The sequence below is a fragment of the Hypoxylon trugodes genome (genome assembly GCF_022578975.1).
Source record: "Hypoxylon trugodes strain CBS 135444 unplaced genomic scaffold F4822scaffold_14, whole genome shotgun sequence".
In the NCBI taxonomy this organism is placed as follows: domain Eukaryota; kingdom Fungi; phylum Ascomycota; class Sordariomycetes; order Xylariales; family Hypoxylaceae; genus Hypoxylon; species Hypoxylon trugodes.
In genome coordinates, this window is record NW_026250029.1 from 208,336 (window position 1) to 234,201 (window position 25,866).

Consider the following 25,866-nt stretch of genomic DNA (forward strand, 5'->3'; position numbering starts at 1 on the left):
GGCAGTAGATACTCATTATGTTCATAGAAACCACAAATATTATATCATGGCTAGTACTGATGTTGAGTTGATTGACAAACATGTTGCCTTATCCATCCATTTTGAGTGAGGCTTTTTCTATTTAATCGTAATAGACCTACGTAAATGCGGTACATAACAGACAGCAATCACAATCCAGAGTACCAAGAGAAATAGAATAATGTTTAATATTCATACTCAGGACATGTAGTTAGAATTTATCCTTCTTCATATGCACATGAATGGAGTCATTTATACCGTCAATTATACCCCAACTTTTGCATGGCCAAGTTGATGATACCATTTTATGTGCCTATTGTAGGTACGTACAGTGGGTTGGAGATACGATACGTGAGGTGGAACCGGTAATTTACTGGAGAATTTCCCCATCGGGTGTACAAATACGGAATCTCTAGGGCTGGCTGGGCTGTCGTTGATGAAACGGTGGGTCATACTTTAGATCCATTCTTGCATTTATTGGATGCATTGGACTGCACCACCAACCAAACGTTACACAGTACAGTACAGTATACTTGGCAACCTTACCTGAGTCGAGTGTCTGCGGCCATCATTCCTGCCGCAACGCTACGGTACCCCTCCACTTCCGGTCGAATTGTTCGGGGCTCGTGGGCCTCGTGGTTTCTACCAGTCACCGCACTGCACTTGCACTTACACTTGCACTCTCCTTCGCCATTGCCAACTTCTCTACTTCCTTGCGTAATACATAAGAACCTCCAAGTTTCCCATTTTTTTCTCACTTCTTGATTTTCATTTTTTATTTCTTTTTTCCACAAGCCTATTTGCACTACATTAGTGTTTATTCAATCCACCATCAACCTACGAACTACTTCACACACCTAAATTCCATCTACAATCCTTTTGATACTTCTCTTCCTCATCGCCTACAATCATTCACAATGGGCAAGAAGGCAATTCATTTCGGTTCCGGCAACATTGGCCGTGGCTTCGTAGCTTGCTTCCTACACGAGTCAGGTTATGAGGTCGTCTTCGCCGATGTTGTTGACAAGCTCGTCGACTCTCTTAACTCTACACCGTCGTACAACGTCATCGAGCGTGGTGTTGAGGGTACAGTTACCAAGACGATCACCAACTACCGTGCCATCAACTCCAAGTACAACGAGGCCGAACTAGTTGACGAGATTGCGACTGCCGACGTCGTCACCTGCTCCGTCGGACCCAACATCCTCAAGTTCATCGCCCCAGTCATCGCCAAGGGTATTGACAAGCGCTCAAATGACGCCAAGCCCCTGGCTGTCATTGCCTGCGAGAACATGATCGGTGCTACAGACGCTCTTGCCACCCACATCAAGGACCCCAAGAACACTCCCGAGCACCGTCTCGACGATCACCATGAGAGAGCCGCCTACGCTAACTCTGCGATCGACCGAATTGTCCCTGCTCAAGATCCCAACGCTGGCCTAGACGTCACCCTAGAAAAGTTCTACGAGTGGGTTGTTGAGGAGACCCCCTTCAAGCCTAGTGAGAACACATCCACCAATGTCGAGAGACCGTCGATCGAGGGTATCAAGTGGGTAGACAACCTACTTCCCTTCATTGAGCGCAAGCTCTTCACTGTCAACACATCCCATGCTACCGCTGCCTACTTCGGTTACAACAGACAAAAGCAGACCGTCGACGACGCTATGCGGGACAAGGACATCAAGAACCAAGTTGCCGCTGCTATCAACGAGACTGCCAAGCTCATCGTCAACAAGCACGGCATCGCACCGGAAGAGCAAGATGCGTACAAGCAGAAGATCATTGACCGCATCAGCAACCCCCACCTTGCTGACGCCGTCGAGCGTGTCGGTCGTGCTCCTCTGAGGAAGCTTGGCCGCAAGGAGCGATTCATTGCCCCTGCCGCCGAGCTGGCCGAACTAGGCCACGACACCCCGGCCCTGCTTGCTGCTGCCGAGATGGCTTTCCGCTTCCAGAACGTAGAGGGTGACGATGAGAGCAAGGAGCTTGCCAAGATCATGGCAGAGAACAATGCTGAGGATGTCGTCGCCAAGGTTTGCGGTCTGCAAAAGTCAGAGAAGCTGTACCCGAAGGTGCTACAGATTGTGCAGAAGGTACAGGCGGATAGCCAAGACTAGAGAAGCTGATGGGTTTCCCCTTGTTTTCTATTTCTGCATCTGCATTTCTACTGAATTTCACGGCATCGGAGCGACTGCTGGGCATATGGAAATGGGGCCATGGCGTTTTACTGTATGATACCGGAGGGGAAAGGAAACGGGAACGCTTTACGATGACTTAGATCAAGTCGATGCTACATACTGATGGCATCTCATGCGTTGCGCTGCGTTCACGTTTAGAATCACCCGAGTTAAACTCGCGAGGCGATTATAGAGGAAGATTGATTCTCAATAAATGAAAAAAATCATGAAGCAACTTTACAGTGTTTTACAAAAGTGATTTGTACCCCTTTCCTACGTGATATCTGATTCTCTTAGGACCAAGTACGTATCTTGATATTCTAGGGTTATAGATTTCTTTGTCGATGTGATGTCTTTATATCCTAAGAATTGCATTATCTATATTTTCATCTCCAGGTTTGTGGGTACTAGAAGTACCTGGGTACAAAAACTGTCGGATAATTCACGAGGCGGCGAGTAGGATGAATTGTGGCTCGTGCTACATCATTACGGCTGGCGGGGCTAAAGCTTGTGCCACATTTCCACATTAGATAAGCGGGTTGATTGGCTGAGAGAAGTGACCACCGTTGAACCTGAAAATAGGGTAAATTGTTATAGTTTTGTTATACTTGGTCCGTCAGGCTATGAAAGAAAGAACGAAGCTACGAAGCATAAAGTATAACAATTTAGATTTCTACTATCTTGGGTAGATCTAAATATCACTATCTTTTCTCTCTCTACCTACAAATTACAACGATCTCAATTGGCCTCAACTACGAAACGACGATAACGACGTAACAACGCTCTTCGAACCGAATATCAATCAATCAATCTCAATCTAGATGCTTCCCCTTTCCATGTAATAAATAAATACCGATCTGGCTGCGATCATCCTCCACCACCACCCCGCCTCGAACGAATCATTGTATTCCCGAGCCATTCATTCTACGGTATTGGAGCTGTCGGCAAAATGAGGCTGGACGTGAAGGTGTGTACAATGTCTCCGTTACCTCCGATTCCCTTTTGGTTCAATCTCCAGTTCGACCCCATTCCACTGGTACACTGAGACCTGGCCTTTCTATACGACCGAAACTACGTCTGTTGGACCAACCGAGCTCGCATATACTACCATTGTCCTTTGCGAATTAGCTCCTATGTCTTTAATATAACCCATACGTTGATTTAGTGGTGGTTGGATGCGCTGACATGGCTTTTGATGCACAGCGACAACTCTTCGCGCGTAGCGAACGAGTGAAGGGCATCGACTGCCACCCGCAAGAACCATGGATTCTAACTACCTTATACAGCGGTGAGTCCATCCTTAGAATGCATTTGCGACCTCTGGATCTTCCACTAATAGTTAATTGCGCTAGGCCATGTCTATATCTGGTCGTACGAAACCCAGCAAATCGTCAAGACTTTTGAACTTACCGACGTCCCTGTCCGAGCCGGTCGATTCGTTGCGAGGAAGAACTGGATTGTTTGCGGTTCTGATGACTTCCAACTTAGAGTATATAACTACAACACCTCAGAAAAGATTACCTCATTCGAGGCGCATCCCGATTATATACGTGCTATTGCTATTCACCCTACGCAACCCTTCGTCCTGACCGCCTCCGATGACATGACGATCAAGCTATGGGATTGGGAGAAAGGGTGGAAGTGCGTACAAGTATTCGAGGGTCACAGCCACTATGTGATGGGATTAGCTATCAATCCTAAAGATACCAACACATTCGCCTCGGCGTGTTTAGACAGAACCGTCAAAATCTGGAGCTTGGGTTCTTCCACCGCCAACTTCACACTTGAGGCTCACGAAACTAAGGGCGTGAACCACGTTGACTACTACCCTCATTCCGACAAGCCCTACCTCCTCACGACATCCGACGACAGGACAGTCAAAGTTTGGGATTACACTACCAAGAGTTTAATAGCGAGCCTTGAGGGCCATACAAACAATGTATCCTTCGCTTGCTACCACCCCGAGCTACCTGTCATCATATCTGGTTCCGAGGATGGCACTATTAGAATATGGCATGCGAATACCTACCGCTTCGAACAATCTCTCAACTACGGCCTAGAACGTGCTTGGTGTATTTCTTACCAACGTGGCAAGCAGGGTGTGGCAGTCGGATTCGATGACGGCGCTGTCGTAGTCAAGTTGGGACGCGAAGAGCCTGCTGTTTCTATGGACAGCTCTGGCAAGTTGATTTGGGCCCGACATAACGAAGTGGTTTCTTCTATCATCAAGGGCGGCGGTATGTTTCTATTTTTGCTATAATTCCTTCAAATGCTAATGTATATAACAGACGCTTCGATCAAGGACAACGAGGCGATCACTCTTCCCACAAAAGAGCTCGGCACATGCGAAGTCTACCCGCAGACACTTATCCATTCCCCCAACGGACGATTTGTTGCGGTTTGTGGTGACGGCGAATACATCATTTACACAGCTTTGGCGTGGCGTAACAAGGCGTTTGGTTCTGCGCTGGATTTCGTCTGGGCGTCGAAAGACAACAGTAACGATTTCGCTATTCGCGAGTCAGCAACCAGCGTCAAGGTCTATAAGAACTTTGTAGAGAAAACTGGTGGCCTTGACATTCCTTTCCAAGCCGAAGGTCTGACGGGTGGTGTATTACTGGGTGTAAAGGGCCAAGGAGGTGTCTCTTTCTACGACTGGGCTACCGGTGGTCTTGTCAGACGAATCGAAGTCGAGCCCAAGGAGGTCTACTGGTCTGACAGTGGTGAGCTTGTCACTTTGGCTTGTGAAGATACCTTCTATGTCTTGAGATTCTCTCGTGAAAGTTACATTGAAGCAACCCAGGCTGGCCAAGTAGATGAGGATGGTGTTGAGGCAGCTTTCGAGGTTATTACTGATATTGCCGAGAAGTAAGTACATTCGCAAAGCGGACTCTTGCTCTTTTATTAACCGTTCTATAGCGTACGAACAGGTCAATGGGTTGGGGATTGCTTCATCTACACTAACAGCACGAACCGATTAAACTATTTGGTTGGCGACCAGACTTACACAATCTCCCATTTCGACCAGCCGATGTATGTCCTTGGCTACATCCAGAGAGACTCGCGAATATACCTCGCGGACAAAGACGTAAACGTCACAAGTTTTGCCCTCTCGCTCCCGGTGTTGGAATACCAAACATTAGTTCTCCGTGATGATATGGAAACGGCTGCCGAGCTACTTCCCAGCATCCCTGCAGACCAACTTAACAAGATTGCTCGATTCCTCGAGGGACAAGGTCACAAGGAGCTTGCCCTTGAAGTTGCCACTGATCCCGAGCACAAGTTCGACTTATCATTAGCTCTCAATCAGCTCGATATCGCCCTCGACCTCGCACGGAAAGCCGAGAATGACCACAAGTGGAAGACAGTCGGTGACGCGGCTCTTACCGCGTGGGATGTCCCGCTTGCGACCGAGTGCTTCACACATGCGCGAGATTTTGGGTCATTACTCCTTATCTACTCGAGCACAGCTGACCAGGCAGGTCTCGAGTCTCTAGCCACGCAAGCCGAAGAATCCGGCGCTCACAATGTCGCATTTACAGCTAAATGGCTACTTGGTGATTCAGCAGGGTGCGTAGAAGTGCTTACGAAGACGAATAGGCTGGCTGAAGCCGTTCTATTTTCACAAACATATAAGCCGAGTTTGACAGTAGAGGCCGTGAAAGCATGGAAAGAGAGCTTAGAAAAGAACAAAAAGGGTCGCGTAGCAAAAATGATTGGCCTTCCCACCGAAGACGATGAGCTCTTCCCAGAGTGGGACGAGTGGCTACGGATAGAAAACGAAGGCGGTGTCGCCAATGGGGACGTTAACGGCGAAGCTGAAGAAGCCGAGGACGACGAAGCTGAATCTGAGGCTGAGGATGATGATGAAGAGGAGGACGAGGAGTAGTGCGCTTGTCTGGTCTCGCCATGTTAATGGTTATGAGTTCACCTTAGATAGGATGATGACGAGATGAGGCTTTTGTTTTGTTTCTATGGCCATTAACTAGATACTCTTAATGGAGTTGGAGGGATGAAATCAGCAAAAGTTGAACAGACAGTCCCGGTTGCATCCAAAAGAAAAATGCTCTCTCTGTGGATACGGAGAAGTCCAAGGTCGCGTGGTAGCTTAAGAGGTACCTAGGTAAATAATGAAATATGAAGAACATGTTGCATATAACCACTCGTGTTGATAATGTTACTATGTCACATCACGAAAGCCGTAAACACATAGGCATGGATAAACTAAAATACCTTCAATGACCGACAAAATCATACATATCAATCTATTTCCGACAAGCAAGTAATAGCTACACTTCGTAAGCTCGAGACATTTAACTAGTCCATACATTATTACATAGCAAGGTCCAGCCGCCTATCACACACACCGAAGTCGAGATTCTCCTCTATGTAATTTTCACATGCCTGCCTCCCTCCATTTTCAGAGCTCCTGCCGTTCCCAATGCCAAAAGCAAAGCAAACCTGGTATCATATGCATATCTTCGTAATCGTCGTAGAAAAAGCCGAACTGTCTTCAATGTTGTCCGTTCAAAGATCCTCGTACCACTCCATCATTTCCGCCGGAGGGATCGCTCCTGGATGTATCTTGCCGCAATTATCACATACCATTTCTCTTTCTGACTCCTCGGAGACATCATCATCATCGTCTGAAGTTGGGAAGATGTCAAACATTGTCGCTTCCTCCTCAACCTCATCCCATGGTAGTCCGCTCATCCTGTCAAAGAGTAGCCACTTGCGTTCCTCAGTTCCGTCGAGTCTAACCGGTACTTTCTTCCATATGGTACGGCAGGAATGAAAATATGAGTAAGGAGGCTCGCCCTCGTCCGCGGGTGCAGGAGGGAAGTCGATTCCAAAGATATGCGCATGAGTGTCTGTGTGATCGTGGTGGTGGCCGCCGTAAATTGCTCGCATTGCTCTCACGACCTTGGAAGAGTAATGGCACTCGCTCGCGTCGCAATGGAGAGCGCGCATGGAATTTTTCAAAGCCACCATAGTGGGGGCATGGTCAATGAGAAGACCTTCATCCTTTAGAAGGCCAGCTAACTCGTTGCTAACCCGGTGGCCTGTCTCGTCGCTCGGCAATCCAGTAAGAACGAGTTCGTTCAGGATGCACCCAAGCTGGTGAGAAGCAAGCTCGTGTAATTGGGGTGGCGGATTGTTGAATAGATCCTCACCAAAATTGACGAAATCCATACGAATCTTTTCGAGAGATGGGAGTAACCTCGGCAAAGGAGTCATAGGCGTCATAGCCGGCCCGTTAGAATGCGAAACTCGAGACGGGTCGAATGGAGGCAGCATGGCATTCAGGAAGTCTACAAGCTGGTACCAACCATAGGTACGGAAACCTCGGCGGGCCAGAGTGTTCTCCTTTGGGCGCCTGTGAACGTTCAAAGGGATGTTCTTCTTGAGATCAGGGTGGTGATGGCGACCAATTTTGTGCGTTCGCTCCTCGTCATCATAGAATTTTGCAGTTATGCGTAGATTGACTTCCTTGATGTTCTGGCGGAAGTGCAAAGGTACGTCGGCAAAGTTCCTAAGGGTTTCCGGATTGGTGAAGACAAAGGAATTATTATTCCACAGGAATTTAGTGCCCTCAGCGTAGTATGCTCTGCAAGTCGCCAAAAAGTGGATTGCGAGCTGGTGAGACTTGTGCCTCTCTTTAATTAGAAGATGTTCTTGCTTGAGTTTGCATAATGGATCGATGATGGGATGCGAGCTCGTGAGGGCGAACGACAAGATCCGAAGCTGAATCTCTACGGGAATATGCGGCAGAGGTGCCCTGCTGGAAGAACGGGTGATGCGGCCAGCAGACGATATCCGAGCAGGTTTGGATCGAGTCTGCCACGAAATGCCATTCTCGCGGAGTAATCGCTTCAAGGTAAGATTTTCATCCTCGAGGCGTCTAACCTTGGTGCGGAGAGGTTGATTATAGTAGATCTCGGCCTGGTCAGCCTGATCACGGCACTCCCAAGCAATGCTCTAGCGAGACAGATTAGTAAAGTAAAAAACTTGAGGGACAAGATACTAGCTATGTACTGGGAGGTCATACCATGTTGAATGATGCAGAAGATTAGGTACAACGTCTCATGTAACTTATGACCATAGAGGTGAAAGGTCGTGGGAGATTCAAGGTAAGCGATATTCGGATCCAGACCTGGGTTTGACCGTCTGTCTGTTGAGTGTATGCGATGTACGGTTTGTTCGAGAATAATTATTTGCAAGTCGCGGTTTTAGAGATTGGGGTTTTAAATTGATGGAAAATGGAAGCCAAGGCAGGAGTGTAATAAAGGCGTCGAAATGAAGGGTATTATCAAGAGAAATTAAGAAGATAAACAATCAAGTCTCAAAGATTGAACTGAATCAAATGCCCGTGGCGGGAAGACGACGTTGATCAATGGACGGACAAGATCCGACACTGAAGGGCGTTCCTTCGGGAACGCCTAAGAAAAGAACGTATCAGTGCTCAAGGGTAGATCTGCTGGTGGTTCAATGGGTTTTGAGATAGCTGTTCGGGGAATTTTTACTGAGGCAGAATGCCGCGAAGTCAGGTGATGACCCTCAGGCCGATTGAAACGTCTTAGATATTTTACATGTACATAGATAATTGGTGATTGGCGATTGGCGATTGACATCTAAGGGTTTGATTGTGGTGCATGTCAAGTAGGTTGAAATGAATTTTGATTTGAGGTTGAGAGATGGATCGATGTCCGCCAAATCAAAACCAACCAACTTGCTAAAATGGAATGGAGGGGGCGGGTCCGCTCTACCGCTGGCTCTTCAGTCAATCAGCTGAGGGAGTGAGAGAGGGAAGGATGGATGGATGGATGGATGAACATGAGGACATTTGCATTTGGTGTGTCCGATGGTTCATACCTAGGTACACTTTCCAAGTTCATTATGTAAAGTGCTCGGGTGGGTGAGAAAGAAGTAGGCAGCTGCAATGGGTACAGAATGTAGAATACCTCCAGGGCTCATATTGGTGCTATCAGCTTCTACATTAGCGGGTATTACTTAGGTACCTACTTCCCTGGAAGCGTTTAAAGGAGGGGCATGGTGGCATGATAATGTAAATGTTAAAATGTACTTCTACATTTGATCCTCTTACTTCCCAACTGCATGCATAAACTTTGTACCTACTTAAAGTGTTCGCATTTAAAAAGTTCGAATACTACCACTTTCCTTCATTACCCATTTTAGATATTATCGGCCATGGGTGTCGTACCTGATCGTGAAATAAACTTTTGCCAAACCCCTGTACCTGCTTCGGTTATGTACCACAAGTTGGGATCGGAGGATTGGTTCGATGTTTCTATTTATACTTCATGCAAATACCTGTCGGTTCATGTTGGGCCAGTGTTATCTTATCAACTTTACTGTCGTATTGATCTAGAAGGGGACACGTGAGAGCCTCATCTATTAACACTGATGAGATATATCAGTATGTGATGCTTATTCTCAGATGGTCAATCTTACTTCCCTACCTGGTATGTTATAAACGACCGACTCTTCTGTTTTTGATGGTAAGGACACGATGATATGAATATAACCTAATTCAACAAGATCAACATTTATTTATTAGTTACTTAAAACGTTTTATTTCAATACATAGTCATAAAGAACAAAGAAAAGACCTTATTCCAATAGCTTGGAGAATAATACCGCTTGTAGTTCATCCCTGGCGTCGGCTTACGGGGTTATGCAGTGTTTCCTCAAACCTGACGTCATAACTAAATACGCTCTGAAGCTCTCCCGCAAATACAAAGATATCTATGATGAAATTCAATGCGCCTCACCATACACCGCAGGACTACCGAGATCGATCGTATGTATTAACAGGACGATCAAGGTTTCTTCGCCTACATTTCGTGACGCGTCTTTGCCGAAGCTATGGCTAAGCCATTCTTTCAAATACCGATCTATTCTCCTCGTTTGTTTTCCTTCTAATTTGTTATATCCATCATTTTTAAAAGAACTACAGTGAGATATACCAACATGTCTACATTTTCGAACACAAACACAGGCAGCAAGCCGGCTGACCCATATACCGCCACCAACAAAGAAGGCGACCTCCCTGTCAGCGAGAAAATCGAAACTCTCGACAAGTTCGTCAACTCATGCAAATATGGTATGATGACCACGCGGGACGGTACCACTGGAAAGCTCGTATCTCGATGCATGGCACTGGCTGCAAAGGTAAACACCTTATAGTAATGTCGAGTCGCATTGGTCTAACATTGGCTTTAGGAGAATGGGGGTGCCGACCAACTCTTCTTCACCAACACAGAATCGAAGAAGACAGACGAGCTAGAGACAGATCCCCACGTCAACGTGTCCTTCTTAGATAGTTCCGGTCAGTGGGCTTCTATCTCGGGGACAACATCCATCGAGACAGACCGTAGCCTTATCAAGAAGTACTATAAACCAACATTAAAGGCATGGATGGGTGATTTGGGAGATGGAATTCATGACGGGTCAGAGAATGACCCTCGTATTGGCATCATACGGGTCAAGATCACGACAGCTACATACTCCGTAAGCGATAAGACCTTTGTTGGTTTCGCAGCGGAGGTTGCAAAGGGGACCGTAACGGGCCAGACAGCGAATGTCAACAAGCTTCGTGAGATTAGCGAGAGCGAGATCCAGTCTTGGAGGGTGTCTCATTAACTGAGAAAGACAATTGACGGCCATCATTAGCCTGTACTTGGTAGCACTCTAGGTGTATCAGAATGGGAGTAAATGGTTGAATAAGTACCTAGGTAGTTAGCGGTATCTTTCTTCATTGCTTGCCATAATCCTTATTCCAAATGGTTTGCCACAGTTCCTTGTCAACTGCAAATTCCCGCGTGTAATCCCTCTCTAATTCATGCGCTCTTCTCCCAAGCAATACTAGGCTGTGTAATGGCGGACCTAGAGCATCGTCGGTATCACGCAGTTGTTTTAACGTTCCAGCGACGAACTTTTCTGTTTTGCCGCCTACCCTAGCAGCCCCAACGGCTAAACTGTCTGGTCCGTAGACACCCTCTTTCTTTTCTTCTTCAATCTCCAGCATCTGTTGCGCACATTGACCAACAGTCATGTATCTTGGAGGCTCGTAGATCCTTCTTCCCCGAGCCATGTTTTCTAAGCTCTGCTCTTTGACTTTAATATCCAATAGCACAAGAGTATGGAGTCCTATTTCTCGGTTCTCCTTTATGCGATCGTAGAAGGACGCTGGGCGCCAATTATCGAGGAAGAATACCATAGACACGGTTTGGCCAAAGTTGTAGAGCTGAAGCCCAGTAGCACCAATACTGGACATAATGGACGCATTGGGAACTGTTTGGACGGGAATCGAGAGCTCGCGCGCGCGGAGAACAAGATCTGTATGAGTGGTTGCGCTATATCGAGCGGGTTAGCACAATCTCAAGACCCTTGGGTTTCTGTGTCATACCCAAAAGGATCGCCAACGACTAGAAATGCGACATCCTCCGTTTGGGCGTTTTGTAGAATTTCATCACTGTTCGACTCGACCATTTCACGGTCGGCAACTACTATAGATCTACCGTAGTAACTCTCCTACTATACCATTAGCGTTAGCCACTTGATATCAAAACACATGTGTTACCGAGATATAAGGACAGGCATACCAATATAGATTGATCTACTAAGAGGATACTTGTATAAGCCTCGAGGTAGACGCGCGAAGCCTTCTTCACGATTTCGAGGCCTTTAACAGTAATGTCTGTCTCATCGGACAGACCTAGCCCTACGAGATAAAGCATCGTAGTGTTCAAATTAGCTATGTAGCTCTGTCTCGTAGGATAATACTTGGATTTTTTGTTTAAGAATTTTGAAGTCAAGTGGGGTTAACAATAGTCTATAGAGAAGAGAAGCTCCAGGGCTGTATTTTGAAAAAGTTTGGCGGGGTATCCCACTAAAGTCCAGATCGTTTCAGGGATTAGCTCTGTACCCCTGTCTAGCTTCCTATCCACTAAATTCCATCTCGCCGCGCGTTACCTCATTAAAAGTCCATCTACCACAATCACTAAATCCGTTCAAGTGTCTATTCAGCATTATACCCAGTCTCGACCGACGCCATAATTCGCCGAAAATCTATCCATATACAATAGACGACCTCAAATTCTACCGAGATGGCCGACAAAAAAGGATCGGCGTACGGTACGCCGGCGTCTGATACGTCCTTTCGGCGCGACTACGATTTAGACGAGTATGCGCAAAAGGCGAAGGTACGCGAGGCCGCCGAAAAGGAGGAGGCAAAAGCGCGATACGAAGCCAAGCTGGCAGGGAAGAAATACTACAAACCTATGACGGGCGACGAGACACACACACGAGCGCGACGCGAAATCATCGACCTCGAGGCTAATGTAGGCAAGACGACACTGGTACCGGCGGGCGCGGGCCAGGGCAAACGTGGACGTGGTGCTGGGTTCTACTGTGCTGCTTGTGACCTCACGTTCAAGGACAATATGCAATGGGTCGAGCACGTCAATAGCATGCAGCATTTGCGGAATATTGGTGAGACGGGTGAAGTAAAGAAGGCGACTGCTGAGGATGTACATCGACGTATCGCTGAGGTATGGGAACGTTTACAGGAACAGAAGAAGGCGAGCACAACAACATTAAAGGAACGGTTGGAGATGCGAGAGGAAGAGGCGACTAAGGAAAGGGAAGCCAGGCGGCTCAAGAGACAAGAGGAGCTAATGCGGAAGAAGGCTGAAAAGGAGGCTGCTGAGAAAGTCAAAGTTGAATACGGTGAAGACGTACGGATCGAGGGCGAGCACGATGAGGATGACATGATGGCTGCAATGGGAATTACCGGTTTCGGTACGTCCAAGAAGAAATAAGCAAAAAACGTTGGCAGCATCAGAGTATTATTAAGGCATGATATCCACGTATCAGGGTACAGGTCACAGATGGTGGCGTTCGTGATGCATTTGGATCGGCGTCCGGTCTGGTAAGCTTCCAAGGTTAAATGATCTACTCTCTTCCTAGGCGTGTATACCAATTGCTTTTTCCTGACATACGATACCTAACAATGATGATATAGCAGGCAAAGAGAACATATACAGTCATACACCTCGGTTTATGCGAATGACTTATCATTGTGAGTTATGCCTTAATACCTAGGTATATATACGAACACGAGGGGTAGCAATAGTGCAGAGGTTAATTAATACCAACGGAACGCCCTTTTGCTTCGGAGTAACTACATATACTTCAGTTATACAAACCAAGTCCATCTGCATCTACCCGCTCTTGCAGGAGTTAATTCAATTCGACGTAGCTTTAATATGGATTGAAAAGATTACCGGTAGCACCTTAGGGTATGTTTGTGTCGTAGGGTACATTTACCTATCAATATCCCTGTCGCTACCCCACCATTACTACATATGTAGTAATGGCGAATTCCGTTGTAGTTACCTTTTTTCCCCATCCTTCCGTTCCCGTTGCTATCGCTAACCGTACCTAGTAGTTTCCTAATGTAAGTACGTAAGATAACGTTAGAATCTATCGGTCGTACTAACATTTCGTACCAACAGCTAATTCTTTTCCATCCTTCCTCTCCCTTGAGACGTGACCAACTCCATAATCCCACCTTTACGATTACCCATTAATAATAAGTACATTTATTCGTCGTACAAATATTCTTTGTTCATATCGTACAAGCGTAGCACAAACCTACATCATGTCAACCGGACACGCTTTTGCATCGACATCCTCGCCGCATTCCTCGGCGGCCGCCCGTCTCTTACAGAGGCAACTCAAAGAAATGCGTACATCCCAAGATCTGACAGGCATCTCGGTAGGCTTGGTCAGGGAAAGCAATGTTTTCGAATGGGAAGTAATTCTTATGATCAATGACGACTGTAAATACTACGGCGGTATGTCGCAATATAGACCCCTCTTCACCAACGCCTTACCCAGCTTCCAATACAAAGAGCGGGAAGTAGCTTTTAATTCCAACTCAGCTAACACAAGGGAAATACTAGGCGCTTATTTCCGAGCTATCATGTACTTCCCACCCGAATATCCTCACCTACCTCCCAGGATCGTCTTCCAGAACCCGGTACCATTCCATCCCAACATCTACCCAAGCGGCGACCTCTGCATATCGATCTTGCATGCCCCGGGTGACGATATGTACGGATACGAGAGCGCCGCCGAACGTTGGAGTCCTGTACAAACACCAGAGACGATACTTCTGAGTGTCCTTAGCCTCTTTAACGAGCCCAACGATGAGAGTGCCGCCAATTTAGACGCCGCCAAGTTGTTACGGGCCGAGAAAGAAGGGGGGCCGAAGGAGTTTAGGAAGCGAGTCCGACAGTGTGTCAGGGAGAGTCTAGGCGAAAACTAAATAGACTCGACGAGGGACTGAATCAACATCCATGGCGCATACCTACACCTGGCGCATTAGAGCGAGTGATTTCCATCCAGGAGCAAAGGGGAGGCAATTCTAGGAGCATCCTTCGGCGGAGATCGCGTTCATTTCGATGTCAGCATAATTGTTTTCTGAGCATATGGGGAGGCGTTTAGAGGTTAGGTATTCAGTTCGTTGACCATTATTCAATTTAATCAGCGATTCAATTCCGAGGATAACTACCTCTTCAATCTATGACTCCTAGGACTCGGCCTAGAACTCGATCCCATTCTTCATCCCATCGTAATTCACTCTCCTTCTCAGCCCCCTTACGTAAAGTGCGGAGCTCGGCCGATCCCTCTTCGCTGAATAACCGCTTTAAGATGACAGCTAGTTCATCTGCCATCTCAAATCCACATCCATTTACCCCTTCTTTGACCAGCTCGTCAAAGCTCTCGTATCCTGAATAAGCAGCTACTGGTAAGCCGGATCCAAACATATCCACCACCTTCATAGGTAGATCAACACCCGAGCTAGACATGTGAAGGCATATACCAAGGTCTGCGTAGCTTAGAAGTTTGGCGTAGTCTTCTATCGTAAGCCATGCCGTTAAAATACGGATGTTGGGAAGCTTTCCCTCGCTCTGTAGGTCCTTGATACGCTCCTCGTAAAATGTCTTCTGGGGTCCACGCCCGGTAATAATTGCAATAATTGGATAAACACTTTCTTCTTTGGCATAGGTAACCAATGCGTCGAGCAGGAGCGAGAAATCTTCATCGGGCGTCCAGGATGTGCTACTAACTATGAGTTTGGTCTGTCCTGCTACAATGTTGGAAGCAAAATCTTTCGTCTGGGGTAATTTTTCGAGAAAATCTCTGCGGTCCGGTAATGACTTGAGCGGTTGAAATATAGTAGCTGGCCGATCGTGAAGGGTGAGAATCGGTGCCTTGATATTATAAGGCTCTCGTTCGAGTTGTCGCTTCATCGCATGGGTAACGGTGATGTTGGCAGTTGGCGCTGCCTGACCTAACGCGCACTCGTATGCTTTCGAGAGTCCCACGAAAGGGTGATCTCGCCCCTTTGTTCCAGCAAGGATCGTCCAGCCATAATTATGCCAATCAATCATGAGATGGGTGTTACGCAGGACGGATATGATGAGAGCAATAGCTAAGGTTGGGATAGATGGGGGATTCTGTAATGCGTCAATCAATGTCCACCGTATGCAACACGATGATGGTAAAGATATATCGTACTTGGACTAATAGCCATCTTGCGGGAGGTGTTTGGTAGCCCAAAACATAAATAAGGGTCCAAATTTGCCATAGCACTTTCGATGGCCCAGAGATTATGAATGGAATTGAGCCGGATTTCAATACACCTGGCGGCGATGCCAATGGATAGATCTTAATCCTTGGGCTGGCAAGAATATCGGGATGAGGTGGTGATTCTGCGTAATAGTTTAGCACGATTCCTTTGTTAAGCCTGAAAGGGAAACGAAAATACCGAGATAGCCAATAAGATCAACCCTTCCGCCATGTCTTGCAACACTTAGCGCATGGTACTGCATACGGGGGCTTCGCCCAATATCGCCGAGGACTAAGACTTGGACGGAGACTGATTCCTTAGAGGCCGGAGAATGCTTTACGTAGCGTGAAGGAAGCATCGTTAGAACCACGATGAGGCCAGCTAACATTCCCAGTCCTGTAAAAGCTAGGACAATGGTAAGGTGCGACATATTAGAATAGTAAGACGTTGTACCCTTGAAGATAGTAATAGGTTAGATTTTCGGCGATATTTGGTTATTTAATGCAAGATAGGCTTACTAAGAAAATGGGGAAGCCTAGAAGCTATACGGCAAATAGCAACTTATTGTAAGCTTGTTATATGTTTGAATCCTCCACCACTTGACTAACAACTTGGTGAATGACGTTGGTAAAACGCATTTCACTATATTGTATTATCTCGGGTAGATTTGTGAAGATGCATTAGGCGATCGACCTTAACTCTATAAAGTTGACACTTGATAACGTGGATTGAGATGGCGTTGACGTAAGGTTATAGTGCCAAGTATGGAAATTCAAGCCTTAAGGGCGAAGGTTCAGATGAGAGGTGAGATCTTTTGATAATTGGGCGATTGACAACCAACCTAGGTAATCAAGGGTACTGATAGGCCTGGTTCATTCCGATTAACCCCACTCACTACTATGTACACGTACCCTTCTAGGTTTCTAGGTTACAATGAAACAGGGACTTGATTTAACCTTTGATGCTCGCCTACATAATAGACACGTTAACTTAAAAAGTTGGGGTACTCGTTGCACCTGGTAAGCCTAGTAATCTTACTAAATAGCACACTAAAACCGCCTGGACACAAGCAAAGAGCCCTGGAAATCAACCTTTGATATTACCTAACGGCCCTGGAAGACATTCTTTCTTCAGGACCCAGGTGTACTAGTAATGCGGAGGACCCGCTGCAAGCTGCATCATTAGATTGGGTCCCGGCCTTGCACTAGATCGGAAAGAGAAAGATTTTAGGAACCCGCATTCAGGGGATAAGGTAAAAGACAGGGTATCTAGGTAGCTGGGGATGGCACTACCACCGTCCACTGTCCACTAGAGCCGACTTCCAGCTTCCTTCTTCTTTGGTGACCCTTGCTGCCGCTCTCGCCTTTTTTTTCTCTTCCATTCTTTCTTATCATTTACAAAATGCCACGATTGGTTCTTCTCTTTGGTCTGCTTTTCAATCTTTCTTTTTAAACAGATCGTCATGTTTACTATTGTCTCTCGTTGTTGTTGTCAAGTTAGATATTTAGATTAATTATCTACTCCGGGTTTACTCGTTACCAACGCGCACGAACACGATCAAACCCCTTGCCGTATCCGGTTTGACGACCGTATACTTAGATATCTAGATATCTCTCCACCGTTGCGAACAAGGCAATTCAGCCCGAGTCGACTTGATAGAAACTATCAATTGATAATCATAGACCTGTTCACCAGAATAATATTCGTTTGCGATAAAGCCGGAAGAGGGAAAGCGTATTAGAAATATCAAAATATTGTTGTTGTCCGTTGTCCGCTACATAGACAAACAGATACCCGAGCCGAATAGATGAACAATTGGGACGACGTCATGGCGTCTTCGTACGCCCTACCGCAACCTCCGTTACCACACAACCACAGTCATTCGCATTCACACTCACACTCGCACTCCCATTCGCCCCCGTCCTTCGGTCACTCAAGATCGACCCGTTCCTTACAAAGTTACCCTCAGGGCCAGATACCCAGCTTCACCTATGACCACGATCATGACCATGATCATAACCATGATCACGACCATGACCACGACCACGAACATGATCATATCGACCATAACACCCAGGCGCAAGCCCGACAAAACTTGACACAATATCGGGCAAATTCGTTTCTACCTCTACAAAGACGAGAAAACCGACCATCGCCCCTAAGACAGAACACCGAGGAATTGCCTAGTCCGCAGAAACCCGACACAAGAGATGCACCGAAGGCACCAGACTTTGAGGGTTCTGCTACCGCTATGCATGACGGTCACGTACATGGCAACGATGGCCATAACCATTCACATAAAGCGACCTCTTCGAAATTTACAGCATTTATGCTTCCCTATACTGCGAAATGGCCTCTAATCCATGCTATCATGACGGAGAAGGACTCGCGCCGTATATTTTATTTCATGGGGTACGACCCAAACTAATTATGCTGTACTCCTTGGCGGTATACTAATACAATCTTGATAGGGTCAATTTTTCCTTTATGGCAGTCCAGGCCTTTTACGGCTATGTGACCGATTCATTAGGCCTCCTTAGCGATAGTATACATATGTTCTTTGATTGTGTGGCTTTAGCTGTGGGCCTCTTCGCATCGGTTATGAGTAAATGGCCGCCAAGCGAAAGATTCCCCTATGGCTTCGGAAAGATTGAGACACTAAGTGGATTCGCGAATGGTATCTTCTTAGTGTACGTCCTTATTCCCTCGCCAATTGAGATCGCCTACTAACCGTACATAGGCTCATCAGTCTTGAAATCATGTTTGAGGGGTTTGAAAGATTATTAGAGGGACGAGAAACCAAAAGACTCCGAGAGCTTTTTATCGTCAGTACCCTAGGGCTGGTGGTGAATCTCTTAGGAATTTTCGCTTTCGGTTCTCACGGCCACCACCATGGTCATAGTCATGGCCATGACCACTCGCATGGCCACGGACACACTCATGATCACAGCCATGAACATGCGAAAGACCATGGTCATGATTGCGATTCGCACCACGATCATGACCATGGGCATAGTCACGGCCATGCCCATTCTCACCACGACCACGGCAACGAAAATATGCACGGAATTTATTTGCATATCCTTGCAGATACCCTAGGAAGTGCTTCGGTTATCGTGTCAACGGTGTTGACCTACATCTTCCCATGGGCTGGCTGGGATCCACTGGCCTCCTTTTTAATTGCATACCTAATCCTCATCACAGCGATACCTCTAGTAAAATCGTCAGCAGAGAGATTGCTATTAACTATTCCAGCAGACACGGAATATAATCTTCGTAATACGCTATCCGAGATCACAAGCCAGCGAGGGGTTGCTTCGTACTCAGTGCCTAAGTTCTGGGTAGACGACAGCGCCGGTAGCGGGACCGGGGGTAAACTCTTAGGCGTGATTCACGTTGCTGCGATTCGAGGTGCGGACTTGGAGGAGGTTCGGGATAGGGTCCAGAACTATTTGGGCAAACATGGGATCGAGCTCACTGTACAGATAGAAAGAGAAGGTGACACGACATGTTGGTGCGGGATGGGTCGGCTTAATGCAGTTACAGCCAAGGGGCTAGGCGGGTATTGAGACGAAGAATTGGATGAATTAGCTTCGTCGATTTCATTAGAATCCCCTCGAGCTAGGTAGTATTGGAAGAAAGAAGCATCGCGGGCGAGCAAATCCTTATCAGAAAGGCTACGAGGCTTTGCAATACTCGAAAAACAATGGTGTTTTAATTGGACAAGGTGCTAGGTATGTATCGGTTGGAGAAACATGGTGGATGGGGATGTCGAATAAAGGCGGTACGGTGGAAGATGAGCAACGGACTATACCCATGATATACATATTTCGAAGTTCTGTATATACCTTTCGGATAAGAAAACGTATATGGCGTATCGAAGTGAATCCAGTAAAAATTAACCACTTGTGTATATTTATGTGTATCATAGATCTTACTGCGTGTGTAGAGATTTGGCATATGATTATGACGTAGATTTAGGTAAGCATAGTCAGGTACAGCGGCTTGTGCCGGCATCATTCAAGCTTGACACGCCGAGCTAGTAAGGTATAAAGTTTAGGAGGCACATGCTATCAATTGTGTAGGTATAAAAATCGCTATTCTTAACACCGTTTCGAACATCTCTTTGGCAGATGCATTTGCAGGTAGACGGGCTAGATTAACCATCTTCGTTCAAAATATATTAATTTTATGTTCATGTATCTCCAAGTGTCTCTCGGGTTGGCGGGGTAGTTTTTAGAGCTCTAACACTTGACGATACGTGTACAGTACATGATTTACGTAAGGAGAGCTTATTCCATTAAGCCGACTCGACCGAGGCACAAATATGCCTCAGTACCCCGGCATGAGCATTCGCCTTTTACCAATACACATAATTGTGAGGTAGTTAGGTTCCTCGATGAATTGGTGAAATGTGAGGGAAATCGGATCGTGATAAAACTAAATTTTGTACGTTTTAGAAGTAATTTGGTATAGAAAAGGAGATTCGTAACGTATTTCAAGATCGCATATTTTTATCAGATCTACGGATAGATCAGGTACATATACAAACAAACAAAGTACAATACTTTTAGAGGTACCGAAAGCGGGTACTGTACCGGTACTTCTTTAAACCTTTTTCTTCAACTCTGCCGAGGCTTGATACTTCTGACGTCGCTCGGCTCTCCATTACCGAAAATAATTCAACGAAAGACCGATTTGTTGCTCCCGTCCGAAAAAGAAAAGAGAGAAAAAAAAAGTTAAGCCCCTCGCGTTGTCGTCCATTCTTCATCGGACATCCGTTACGTTTGTTTGTTTAACACAAAATATCCCAACACTGAAACATAGTTGGATTTGGCCGTCTTCTGTGTTGCTTGTGAATTTGCGCAAAGAGACTACTCGGATCCTTTCGGTATTCTCACATCCTAGACTATACCCGGCTGAGCGATTCAAAACTGTTTCTCGATTCTTCGCGGAGTAGGAAATTCAAAAAGCGTGGTGATTCGGACGAAGCGCCACCGTCACCGCCACCATGTCTTCAGACCAACAACACAGCGGTATTAACGAGAAACTACACTCCTCGCTACCTTCCCCCGTCGCAAACCACATACCACATATCCCCGAGTCAAAAGATGAGCTGAAAGCTGAGATAAAAGCCGAGGCCCAAGCCGCCGCTTCTAGCGTGTCTTCACAACTGCGATCGTTTGCCGCTGGAGGCTTTGGTGGTGTCTGCGCTGTAATCGTCGGTCATCCATTCGATTTGGTTAAGGTACGCTTGCAGACCGCGGATAAGGGCGTATATTCTTCTGCTATCGATGTCGTACGGAAAAGCGTCTCAAGGGATGGACTGAGGAGGGGTCTCTATGCGGGTGTTAGTGCGCCGTTGGTTGGAGTTACGCCTATGTGTACGTTCACCCCATTCTCTTCGCGCCTTTACCCTTGTGATTCAAAACTGACCATAATGCAAACGCAGTCGCCGTATCGTTCTGGGGCTACGACCTCGGCAAGCAAATCGTAACCAGCTTCTCCCCTCCCAGCCCCACAGGCGCTCTATCCATCGGTCAGATCAGCGCCGCCGGTTTTTTCAGCGCCATTCCGATGACGGCTATTACAGCCCCCTTCGAGCGAGTTAAAGTCATCTTACAAGTTCAGGGCCAACTTCTGAAACCTGGTGAAGAACCGAAGTATAAGGGTGGTCTTGATGTCGTGCGCCAGTTATATCGCGAAGGCGGCATTCGCTCTGTATTCCGTGGCAGCGCTGCTACGTTAGCTCGTGATGGCCCCGGTTCTGCTGCGTATTTTGCGGCGTACGAGTATATCAAGCGACGTCTGACACCGCTCGATCCAGTTACGGGTAAACCGAAGGGCGATCTGAGTCTACTAGCTATCACGGCAGCTGGTGGTGCGGCTGGTGTCGCTATGTGGATTCCCGTGTTCCCTGTCGACACTGTTAAGAGCCGATTGCAGACCGCTGAGGGCAATGTGAGCATCGGAAGTGTGGTTAGGGAGCTATATGGTAAAGGTGGTGTCAAGGCGTTTTTCCCTGGTTTCGGACCAGCATTGGCGAGAGCGGTGCCGGCGAACGCGGCGACGTTTTTGGGTGTGGAGTTGGCGCATCAGGCGTTAAAAAAGGTATTTGGTTGATTTCCCTAGATCGTTAGGGAGTACTCGAGAGGTGTCGGCTTCCTTCACATCTAGGAAAATATAAGGTCGCGTTGGGATGGAAGAGCGTCATTCAATAGATAGGGATGGAATGAGCCTATCTTCTAAAGTATATATGGCAATTGGAACATGAGGGCGCAGGAGTGTGGTGGAATTGCATATCCTAGGCGTTTATAAAGGGGTGAGGTCATATGCTGATTCAACATTGTTGATGATTTGAACTAGAAGTCTTGCCCCTATGGCTAGAAATGGGAACTACTGATTTATGAGAAAGCTATTTTACATGTCAACTTTCCTGATTAACTAGGTAATTCTCTCTGCTTTATTATCGTTGTACTGGCTCGCGACCCCGCTCTATGCCGTCTCGTATAGAGTAGTTATGTGCTTACTCACATACGCCACGTCGGCGAGTAAAGCCGCGGGCAATGGCGAGACGCGTATCTATGGGATGATATGCAAGTTGGAGCACTAGAATTGTGTCACAGATTATATGCAGGTCGAAAACCACCCGGAATCTTGCAGAGCCATGAAAGTACCAAACTTGCTTCTTGGGCTATCGTTATTTCCGTGGTATTTTTAACCTGCCTGTTGGTAACTTGTATTTAGATACTTAAGGTATTCACGTTGCTATTACTTGCTAATAGACTACGAAGACCGTTCTGATCGGTTCTATTCTCACAGGGATAACTCTCGAATTGACCATAGGAGTCACTGACATTCCTTTTGATTTACTAGAAAAATCATATTCTGGTACTGATATTGTATTCATGCATTCATTAGTAGATAGAGATTAAGCAGTCGTCCATCTAACCCTAATTAGTGATATCACCGCAATTTGTACGGCGATCCTTGGATGCTTTTCCTACTCCCATAGCGTGCATTTTCAAATGGAATATCCCCATGCTAAAAGAGCACTGATAACCCCGTGGGGAAAATAAGAATGGCCTAAATGTGTCAGTTTTTAATAGCTGCTATGGCCTGGTATCATATATTAAATAAATGACTGATATATGAGTGGAGATATAACATATTCCCTTTGGGTATTTGTAAACGCCAATGCCAAATTTGTGAGACTGGCTTAAAAGCCGTCGGTGAAGTCGATATGCTATGAGAAGTATTGCAAGTGGATTATTCATTAAATTCGCTCGGTTTCGTAGGGAACCTGTCGTGGGAATTTATCGCTCAGTTACGGTCCAACGTCGTTTCGTCGCGCTGAAATCTCGAATCCTCTCGGCCTCGCCTGGAGGTCGGGGGTTACCCCAGAGACCTGCGTTGCTTGTGCCAGACCAGAGCCGTGGAATGGCGCCCTCATCAAACGTATCGCGCTCTTCTCCGTGTGACGACCGGGATCCCGATTTTTGCACGCTTACTCTTGCCAGTTCTTGGCTTTCAACGTTGTTAGTAAAGGAATCATGTTCCTTTGTTTCTGGTAAGGCCTCGTAATTCTTCTTTTCTACCACGTATTCTTTGTCAAGGCTTGAAGTCGGCGGCGTCTCTGGTTGTTTCTCTGGCACGATTTCATCCTGGTTTGGTGGTGACCATAAACCCATGGAACCAGATCGATTTGGCCGTGTTGGTAGAAGTTGTGAACCTCCTGTACCCGCACCTGCGGGTTGTGGAGGTCGAAAAGACGACGCCAATACTGGCGACCCTCTTCGCATGCTACCTAGTGAGGCATTTGTAGAACTGTTTCGGGCTCCTGGTGTTGGGGCTCCATATAATGAGGCACTAAGGTTCATGTCTTTTAAGACGGAAGGGAACCCATTATTATACCGACTAGCCGAATTACGACCGGCAGCTGAAGAAGAACGGCTGATGGATGGTGGGCTCATCGTGGAGTGAAGGTGCTCTGTGTTAGCAAACAACTTTAGTTCGAATATCTCTGACATGGCGGTCTGCTTTGTGATCAGAGGTTCTTCAAGCGAAGAAGCAAAGCTCCCATGAACATTGGTTTTGAAACCCTCGTCAAAATCCAATTTACGCTGTGCCATCGTGATAGACGACATGCCAACGTCGATAAGGACAGGTTGCTGTGTAATGGCGCCGATAAGGGCGTTGCAGCCAGCACCATGCGAAACGAGAACAACGACATTTTCAACCTCGGTTTGATCATCGTCATCAACGGGGGACTCGTTAGAATTGGTTTCCTTTTGTGGAGATTTTGTGGACATCGGACTCGATGTTTTGGTTACCATCTCTGCAGGCTTCTCCGTGACAGTGTACCATTCAACTAATCGTCTCAGCCCTTTCCTGAACCTCTGGTGCATTGCCGCCCACTCTTCTGGTAAGACGCCACCGTCTCCCCAGCCAAAATCCTCGCGACTAGAATCCCATTGATAATCAACTTCGACACAAGCATCACGAGCATGAGCAACGTAACCTTGTGGTATAGGTTCAGAGGTAGAAAGAGCGTATGAAGGAACAGGGGCAACGTATCTAGGGTTCCAAGGTGGGGTGGGAGAGGATACCCTATGCCCTGTTCTCGGATCTAGGTTTCCAAGCGAATCACTCCTGTACCTTGGTAAATCGCCTCTCAGACTAGAAATATTATCGAGACCGGAGTGAATGCTAGAATCCGGTGTCATAGAAGAAGCTAAAGGACTTCCCCTGCTAGGCGAGGCGCTCCACAACTGGGACGAGGCATTTGAAGCATGTCTGGAATGGAAATGAGGATAGTCATTGTAATTCTCTCGTCGTAACAATTCGGCTTTCGCAGTCATTAACATCAGGCTCGACCTTGGGGGTGGCGTAATGTGTTCAAAGTAGTCGGGAGAGAGCCATTCCCCGAGGAAAGGATCGAGTCGCAGGATAGACTTCTCTGCGACGCTCGGGATGGACAAATCATGAGGCAAAATCGAATTTGTATGGACGGTCGAGTGAGCTCGAAAAGGACCGATCGAACTCGGGGGAGAAGATATCGGTATATTTCGCGAAGATGGCGATCCATCGACAGAAGGTATAGAAGGGTTCGAGGCTAGCCCAGCAGCTATAGAAACAGACGTCTGGACACATCGAAGGAATGGCGAGCTATGTATTACGATCTTGTAGCGGCGCTTCTTTTGCTTCGTAGGTATCGTGTTGGATCCTTGATTTGTGATAACCGCCTCGTTCTCATTCTCATTCTCGCTTTCTTGTAAGATAGAAGCTATCCTCGCTCCAACAGCTTTGGATTGTAGCCATCCACCGTATGTTAAGGGTGGGTCGTAGGGCGTAGGTGAGGAAATGTGCCACTGCTTGTCTGCGGCATCGAGACGTTTCCCGTGTCTAGAATTAGGAAGTACAATAGGTTAGTTTCAAGCTCAGTACCAAAAAGGATAATATATTACAAAAATACAAACCTGACTATGAATATGAAAGCTGGAGGTCGACCCATAGCTGCTACCGGTTAGGCTCGGCTCGGCTTGGCTTTCTTGGAAGCTCAAGGAGCTCCGTAGCTTGGTAGTTAATGAGTTGGTTCTCGCTCGCTATGTGTTAAAGAGGATGGGAGTGAATTCCAGAAGCCGCTAGGGAATATCCGTATTTAAAAGAGTCGCAGGCTGTCTTTTAAAAACAAATTATTAAACTACCTAGGTAGGTAATAGCGTAGCCTTAGTCAAGCATATGCGACTTTGCTAAATCAGCCTTGGGTAGCTATCCTTGGAGTGTCACCTTGTATGACGCAGGTCTCGGTATTTCGTTACAATGTCGTAGGCGAGTCGCTAGTTTGGAATTAAAACAATTTTCCCGCCGCACATGTACAATATCGAGCTTGTATATTCCTCAAAACAAGCCGAGTAAGCGATATGAAAGGTGCGGAGTTGTGACCAAGCTTGGCGAGGATTAGAGGATTATCGTGAGGGAAAATAAATAGAATAAATGGAATGCTTA

At 46.7% G+C, this 25,866-nt stretch overlaps 11 protein-coding genes across 11 annotated transcripts; 7 read left to right on the plus strand and 4 right to left on the minus strand.

Annotated features, from left to right (window-relative positions):
* The first annotated feature begins 553 nt into the window (after positions 1-553).
* Positions 554-2,545, plus strand: F4822DRAFT_423229 (mannitol dehydrogenase domain-containing protein). The gene has a single exon (XM_051459952.1). It carries the CDS (start codon positions 936-938, stop codon positions 2,133-2,135), a length of 1,200 nt encoding a protein of 399 aa, XP_051308454.1. The 5' UTR covers positions 554-935; the 3' UTR covers positions 2,136-2,545.
* Positions 2,546-3,167: 622 nt separating this feature from the next.
* Positions 3,168-6,403, plus strand: F4822DRAFT_102572 (Coatomer, beta). The gene is made up of 4 exons (XM_051452338.1): positions 3,168-3,483; positions 3,548-4,432; positions 4,484-5,063; positions 5,115-6,403. The coding sequence occupies exons 1-4, from the start codon at positions 3,381-3,383 to the stop codon at positions 6,082-6,084; spliced, it is 2,538 nt and encodes an 845-aa protein (XP_051308455.1). The 5' UTR covers positions 3,168-3,380; the 3' UTR covers positions 6,085-6,403.
* On the minus strand, positions 6,370-8,441 carry F4822DRAFT_102563 (uncharacterized protein). Its single transcript, XM_051452337.1, has 2 exons — positions 8,245-8,441; positions 6,370-8,174 (listed from the first exon to the last, which is right to left on the minus strand). Exons 1-2 carry the CDS (start codon positions 8,245-8,247, stop codon positions 6,723-6,725), a joined length of 1,455 nt encoding a protein of 484 aa, XP_051308456.1. The 5' UTR covers positions 8,248-8,441; the 3' UTR covers positions 6,370-6,722.
* Positions 8,442-10,187: 1,746 nt separating this feature from the next.
* On the plus strand, positions 10,188-10,859 carry F4822DRAFT_435359 (uncharacterized protein; the record flags this gene model as incomplete). The annotated part of the gene is made up of 2 exons (XM_051462160.1): positions 10,188-10,388; positions 10,440-10,859. The coding sequence occupies 2 exons, from the start codon at positions 10,188-10,190 to the stop codon at positions 10,857-10,859; spliced, it is 621 nt and encodes a 206-aa protein (XP_051308457.1).
* Positions 10,860-10,965: 106 nt separating this feature from the next.
* On the minus strand, positions 10,966-12,086 carry F4822DRAFT_102598 (Diphthine synthase). Its single transcript, XM_051452340.1, has 3 exons — positions 11,822-12,086; positions 11,626-11,750; positions 10,966-11,572 (listed from the first exon to the last, which is right to left on the minus strand). The coding sequence occupies exons 1-3, from the start codon at positions 11,954-11,956 to the stop codon at positions 10,972-10,974; spliced, it is 861 nt and encodes a 286-aa protein (XP_051308458.1). The 5' UTR covers positions 11,957-12,086; the 3' UTR covers positions 10,966-10,971.
* Positions 12,087-12,325: 239 nt separating this feature from the next.
* Positions 12,326-13,039, plus strand: F4822DRAFT_435361 (uncharacterized protein; the record flags this gene model as incomplete). Its single annotated transcript, XM_051462161.1, has 1 exon — positions 12,326-13,039. The coding sequence occupies one exon, from the start codon at positions 12,326-12,328 to the stop codon at positions 13,037-13,039; it is 714 nt and encodes a 237-aa protein (XP_051308459.1).
* Positions 13,040-13,512: 473 nt separating this feature from the next.
* F4822DRAFT_423236 (ubiquitin-conjugating enzyme E2) lies at positions 13,513-14,758 on the plus strand. The gene is made up of 2 exons (XM_051459953.1): positions 13,513-14,077; positions 14,186-14,758. Exons 1-2 carry the CDS (start codon positions 13,882-13,884, stop codon positions 14,548-14,550), a joined length of 561 nt encoding a protein of 186 aa, XP_051308460.1. The 5' UTR covers positions 13,513-13,881; the 3' UTR covers positions 14,551-14,758.
* On the minus strand, positions 14,676-16,793 carry F4822DRAFT_102583 (glycosyltransferase family 33 protein). Its single transcript, XM_051452339.1, has 4 exons — positions 16,377-16,793; positions 16,057-16,312; positions 15,807-16,000; positions 14,676-15,745 (listed from the first exon to the last, which is right to left on the minus strand). The coding sequence occupies exons 2-4, from the start codon at positions 16,286-16,288 to the stop codon at positions 14,801-14,803; spliced, it is 1,371 nt and encodes a 456-aa protein (XP_051308461.1). The 5' UTR covers positions 16,289-16,312; positions 16,377-16,793; the 3' UTR covers positions 14,676-14,800.
* A 352-nt stretch (positions 16,794-17,145) lies between these two features.
* Positions 17,146-19,766, plus strand: F4822DRAFT_423239 (cation efflux family-domain-containing protein). Its single transcript, XM_051459954.1, has 3 exons — positions 17,146-18,270; positions 18,330-18,548; positions 18,599-19,766. The coding sequence occupies exons 1-3, from the start codon at positions 17,666-17,668 to the stop codon at positions 19,425-19,427; spliced, it is 1,653 nt and encodes a 550-aa protein (XP_051308462.1). The 5' UTR covers positions 17,146-17,665; the 3' UTR covers positions 19,428-19,766.
* Positions 19,767-20,749: 983 nt separating this feature from the next.
* On the plus strand, positions 20,750-22,513 carry F4822DRAFT_102758 (mitochondrial carrier). The gene is made up of 2 exons (XM_051452342.1): positions 20,750-21,242; positions 21,311-22,513. The coding sequence occupies exons 1-2, from the start codon at positions 20,870-20,872 to the stop codon at positions 21,979-21,981; spliced, it is 1,044 nt and encodes a 347-aa protein (XP_051308463.1). The 5' UTR covers positions 20,750-20,869; the 3' UTR covers positions 21,982-22,513.
* A 1-nt stretch (position 22,514) lies between these two features.
* F4822DRAFT_102721 (uncharacterized protein) lies at positions 22,515-25,669 on the minus strand. Its single transcript, XM_051452341.1, has 2 exons — positions 25,338-25,669; positions 22,515-25,263 (listed from the first exon to the last, which is right to left on the minus strand). The coding sequence occupies exons 1-2, from the start codon at positions 25,370-25,372 to the stop codon at positions 23,175-23,177; spliced, it is 2,124 nt and encodes a 707-aa protein (XP_051308464.1). The 5' UTR covers positions 25,373-25,669; the 3' UTR covers positions 22,515-23,174.
* Positions 25,670-25,866: the final 197 nt, after the last annotated feature.

Coding starts and splice junctions, on each gene's coding strand:
- F4822DRAFT_423229 (XM_051459952.1), top strand. CDS start 936: ATGGGCAAGAAGGCAATTCATTTCGGTTCCGGCAACATTGGCCGTGGC.
- F4822DRAFT_102572 (XM_051452338.1), top strand. CDS start 3,381: ATGGCTTTTGATGCACAGCGACAACTCTTCGCGCGTAGCGAACGAGTG. Junction 3,484..3,547: donor TCTAACTACCTTATACAGCG/GTGAGTCCATCC, acceptor TAATTGCGCTAG/GCCATGTCTATATCTGGTCG. Junction 4,433..4,483: donor TTCTATCATCAAGGGCGGCG/GTATGTTTCTAT, acceptor TGTATATAACAG/ACGCTTCGATCAAGGACAAC.
- F4822DRAFT_102598 (XM_051452340.1), bottom strand. CDS start 11,956: ATGCTTTATCTCGTAGGGCTAGGTCTGTCCGATGAGACAGACATTACT. Junction 11,751..11,821: donor TAGTAGATCAATCTATATTG/GTATGCCTGTCC, acceptor ATGGTATAGTAG/GAGAGTTACTACGGTAGATC. Junction 11,573..11,625: donor GTCGTTGGCGATCCTTTTGG/GTATGACACAGA, acceptor CGCTCGATATAG/CGCAACCACTCATACAGATC.
- F4822DRAFT_423236 (XM_051459953.1), top strand. CDS start 13,882: ATGTCAACCGGACACGCTTTTGCATCGACATCCTCGCCGCATTCCTCG. Junction 14,078..14,185: donor CGACTGTAAATACTACGGCG/GTATGTCGCAAT, acceptor GGGAAATACTAG/GCGCTTATTTCCGAGCTATC.
- F4822DRAFT_102583 (XM_051452339.1), bottom strand. CDS start 16,288: ATGTCGCACCTTACCATTGTCCTAGCTTTTACAGGACTGGGAATGTTA. Junction 16,001..16,056: donor TGATCTTATTGGCTATCTCG/GTATTTTCGTTT, acceptor ACTATTACGCAG/AATCACCACCTCATCCCGAT. Junction 15,746..15,806: donor CAAGATGGCTATTAGTCCAA/GTACGATATATC, acceptor GACGCATTACAG/AATCCCCCATCTATCCCAAC.
- F4822DRAFT_423239 (XM_051459954.1), top strand. CDS start 17,666: ATGAACAATTGGGACGACGTCATGGCGTCTTCGTACGCCCTACCGCAA. Junction 18,271..18,329: donor CGTATATTTTATTTCATGGG/GTACGACCCAAA, acceptor CAATCTTGATAG/GGTCAATTTTTCCTTTATGG. Junction 18,549..18,598: donor GCGAATGGTATCTTCTTAGT/GTACGTCCTTAT, acceptor AACCGTACATAG/GCTCATCAGTCTTGAAATCA.
- F4822DRAFT_102758 (XM_051452342.1), top strand. CDS start 20,870: ATGTCTTCAGACCAACAACACAGCGGTATTAACGAGAAACTACACTCC. Junction 21,243..21,310: donor GGTTGGAGTTACGCCTATGT/GTACGTTCACCC, acceptor ATGCAAACGCAG/TCGCCGTATCGTTCTGGGGC.
- F4822DRAFT_102721 (XM_051452341.1), bottom strand. CDS start 25,372: ATGGGTCGACCTCCAGCTTTCATATTCATAGTCAG. Junction 25,264..25,337: donor GCTTTCATATTCATAGTCAG/GTTTGTATTTTT, acceptor TCCTAATTCTAG/ACACGGGAAACGTCTCGATG.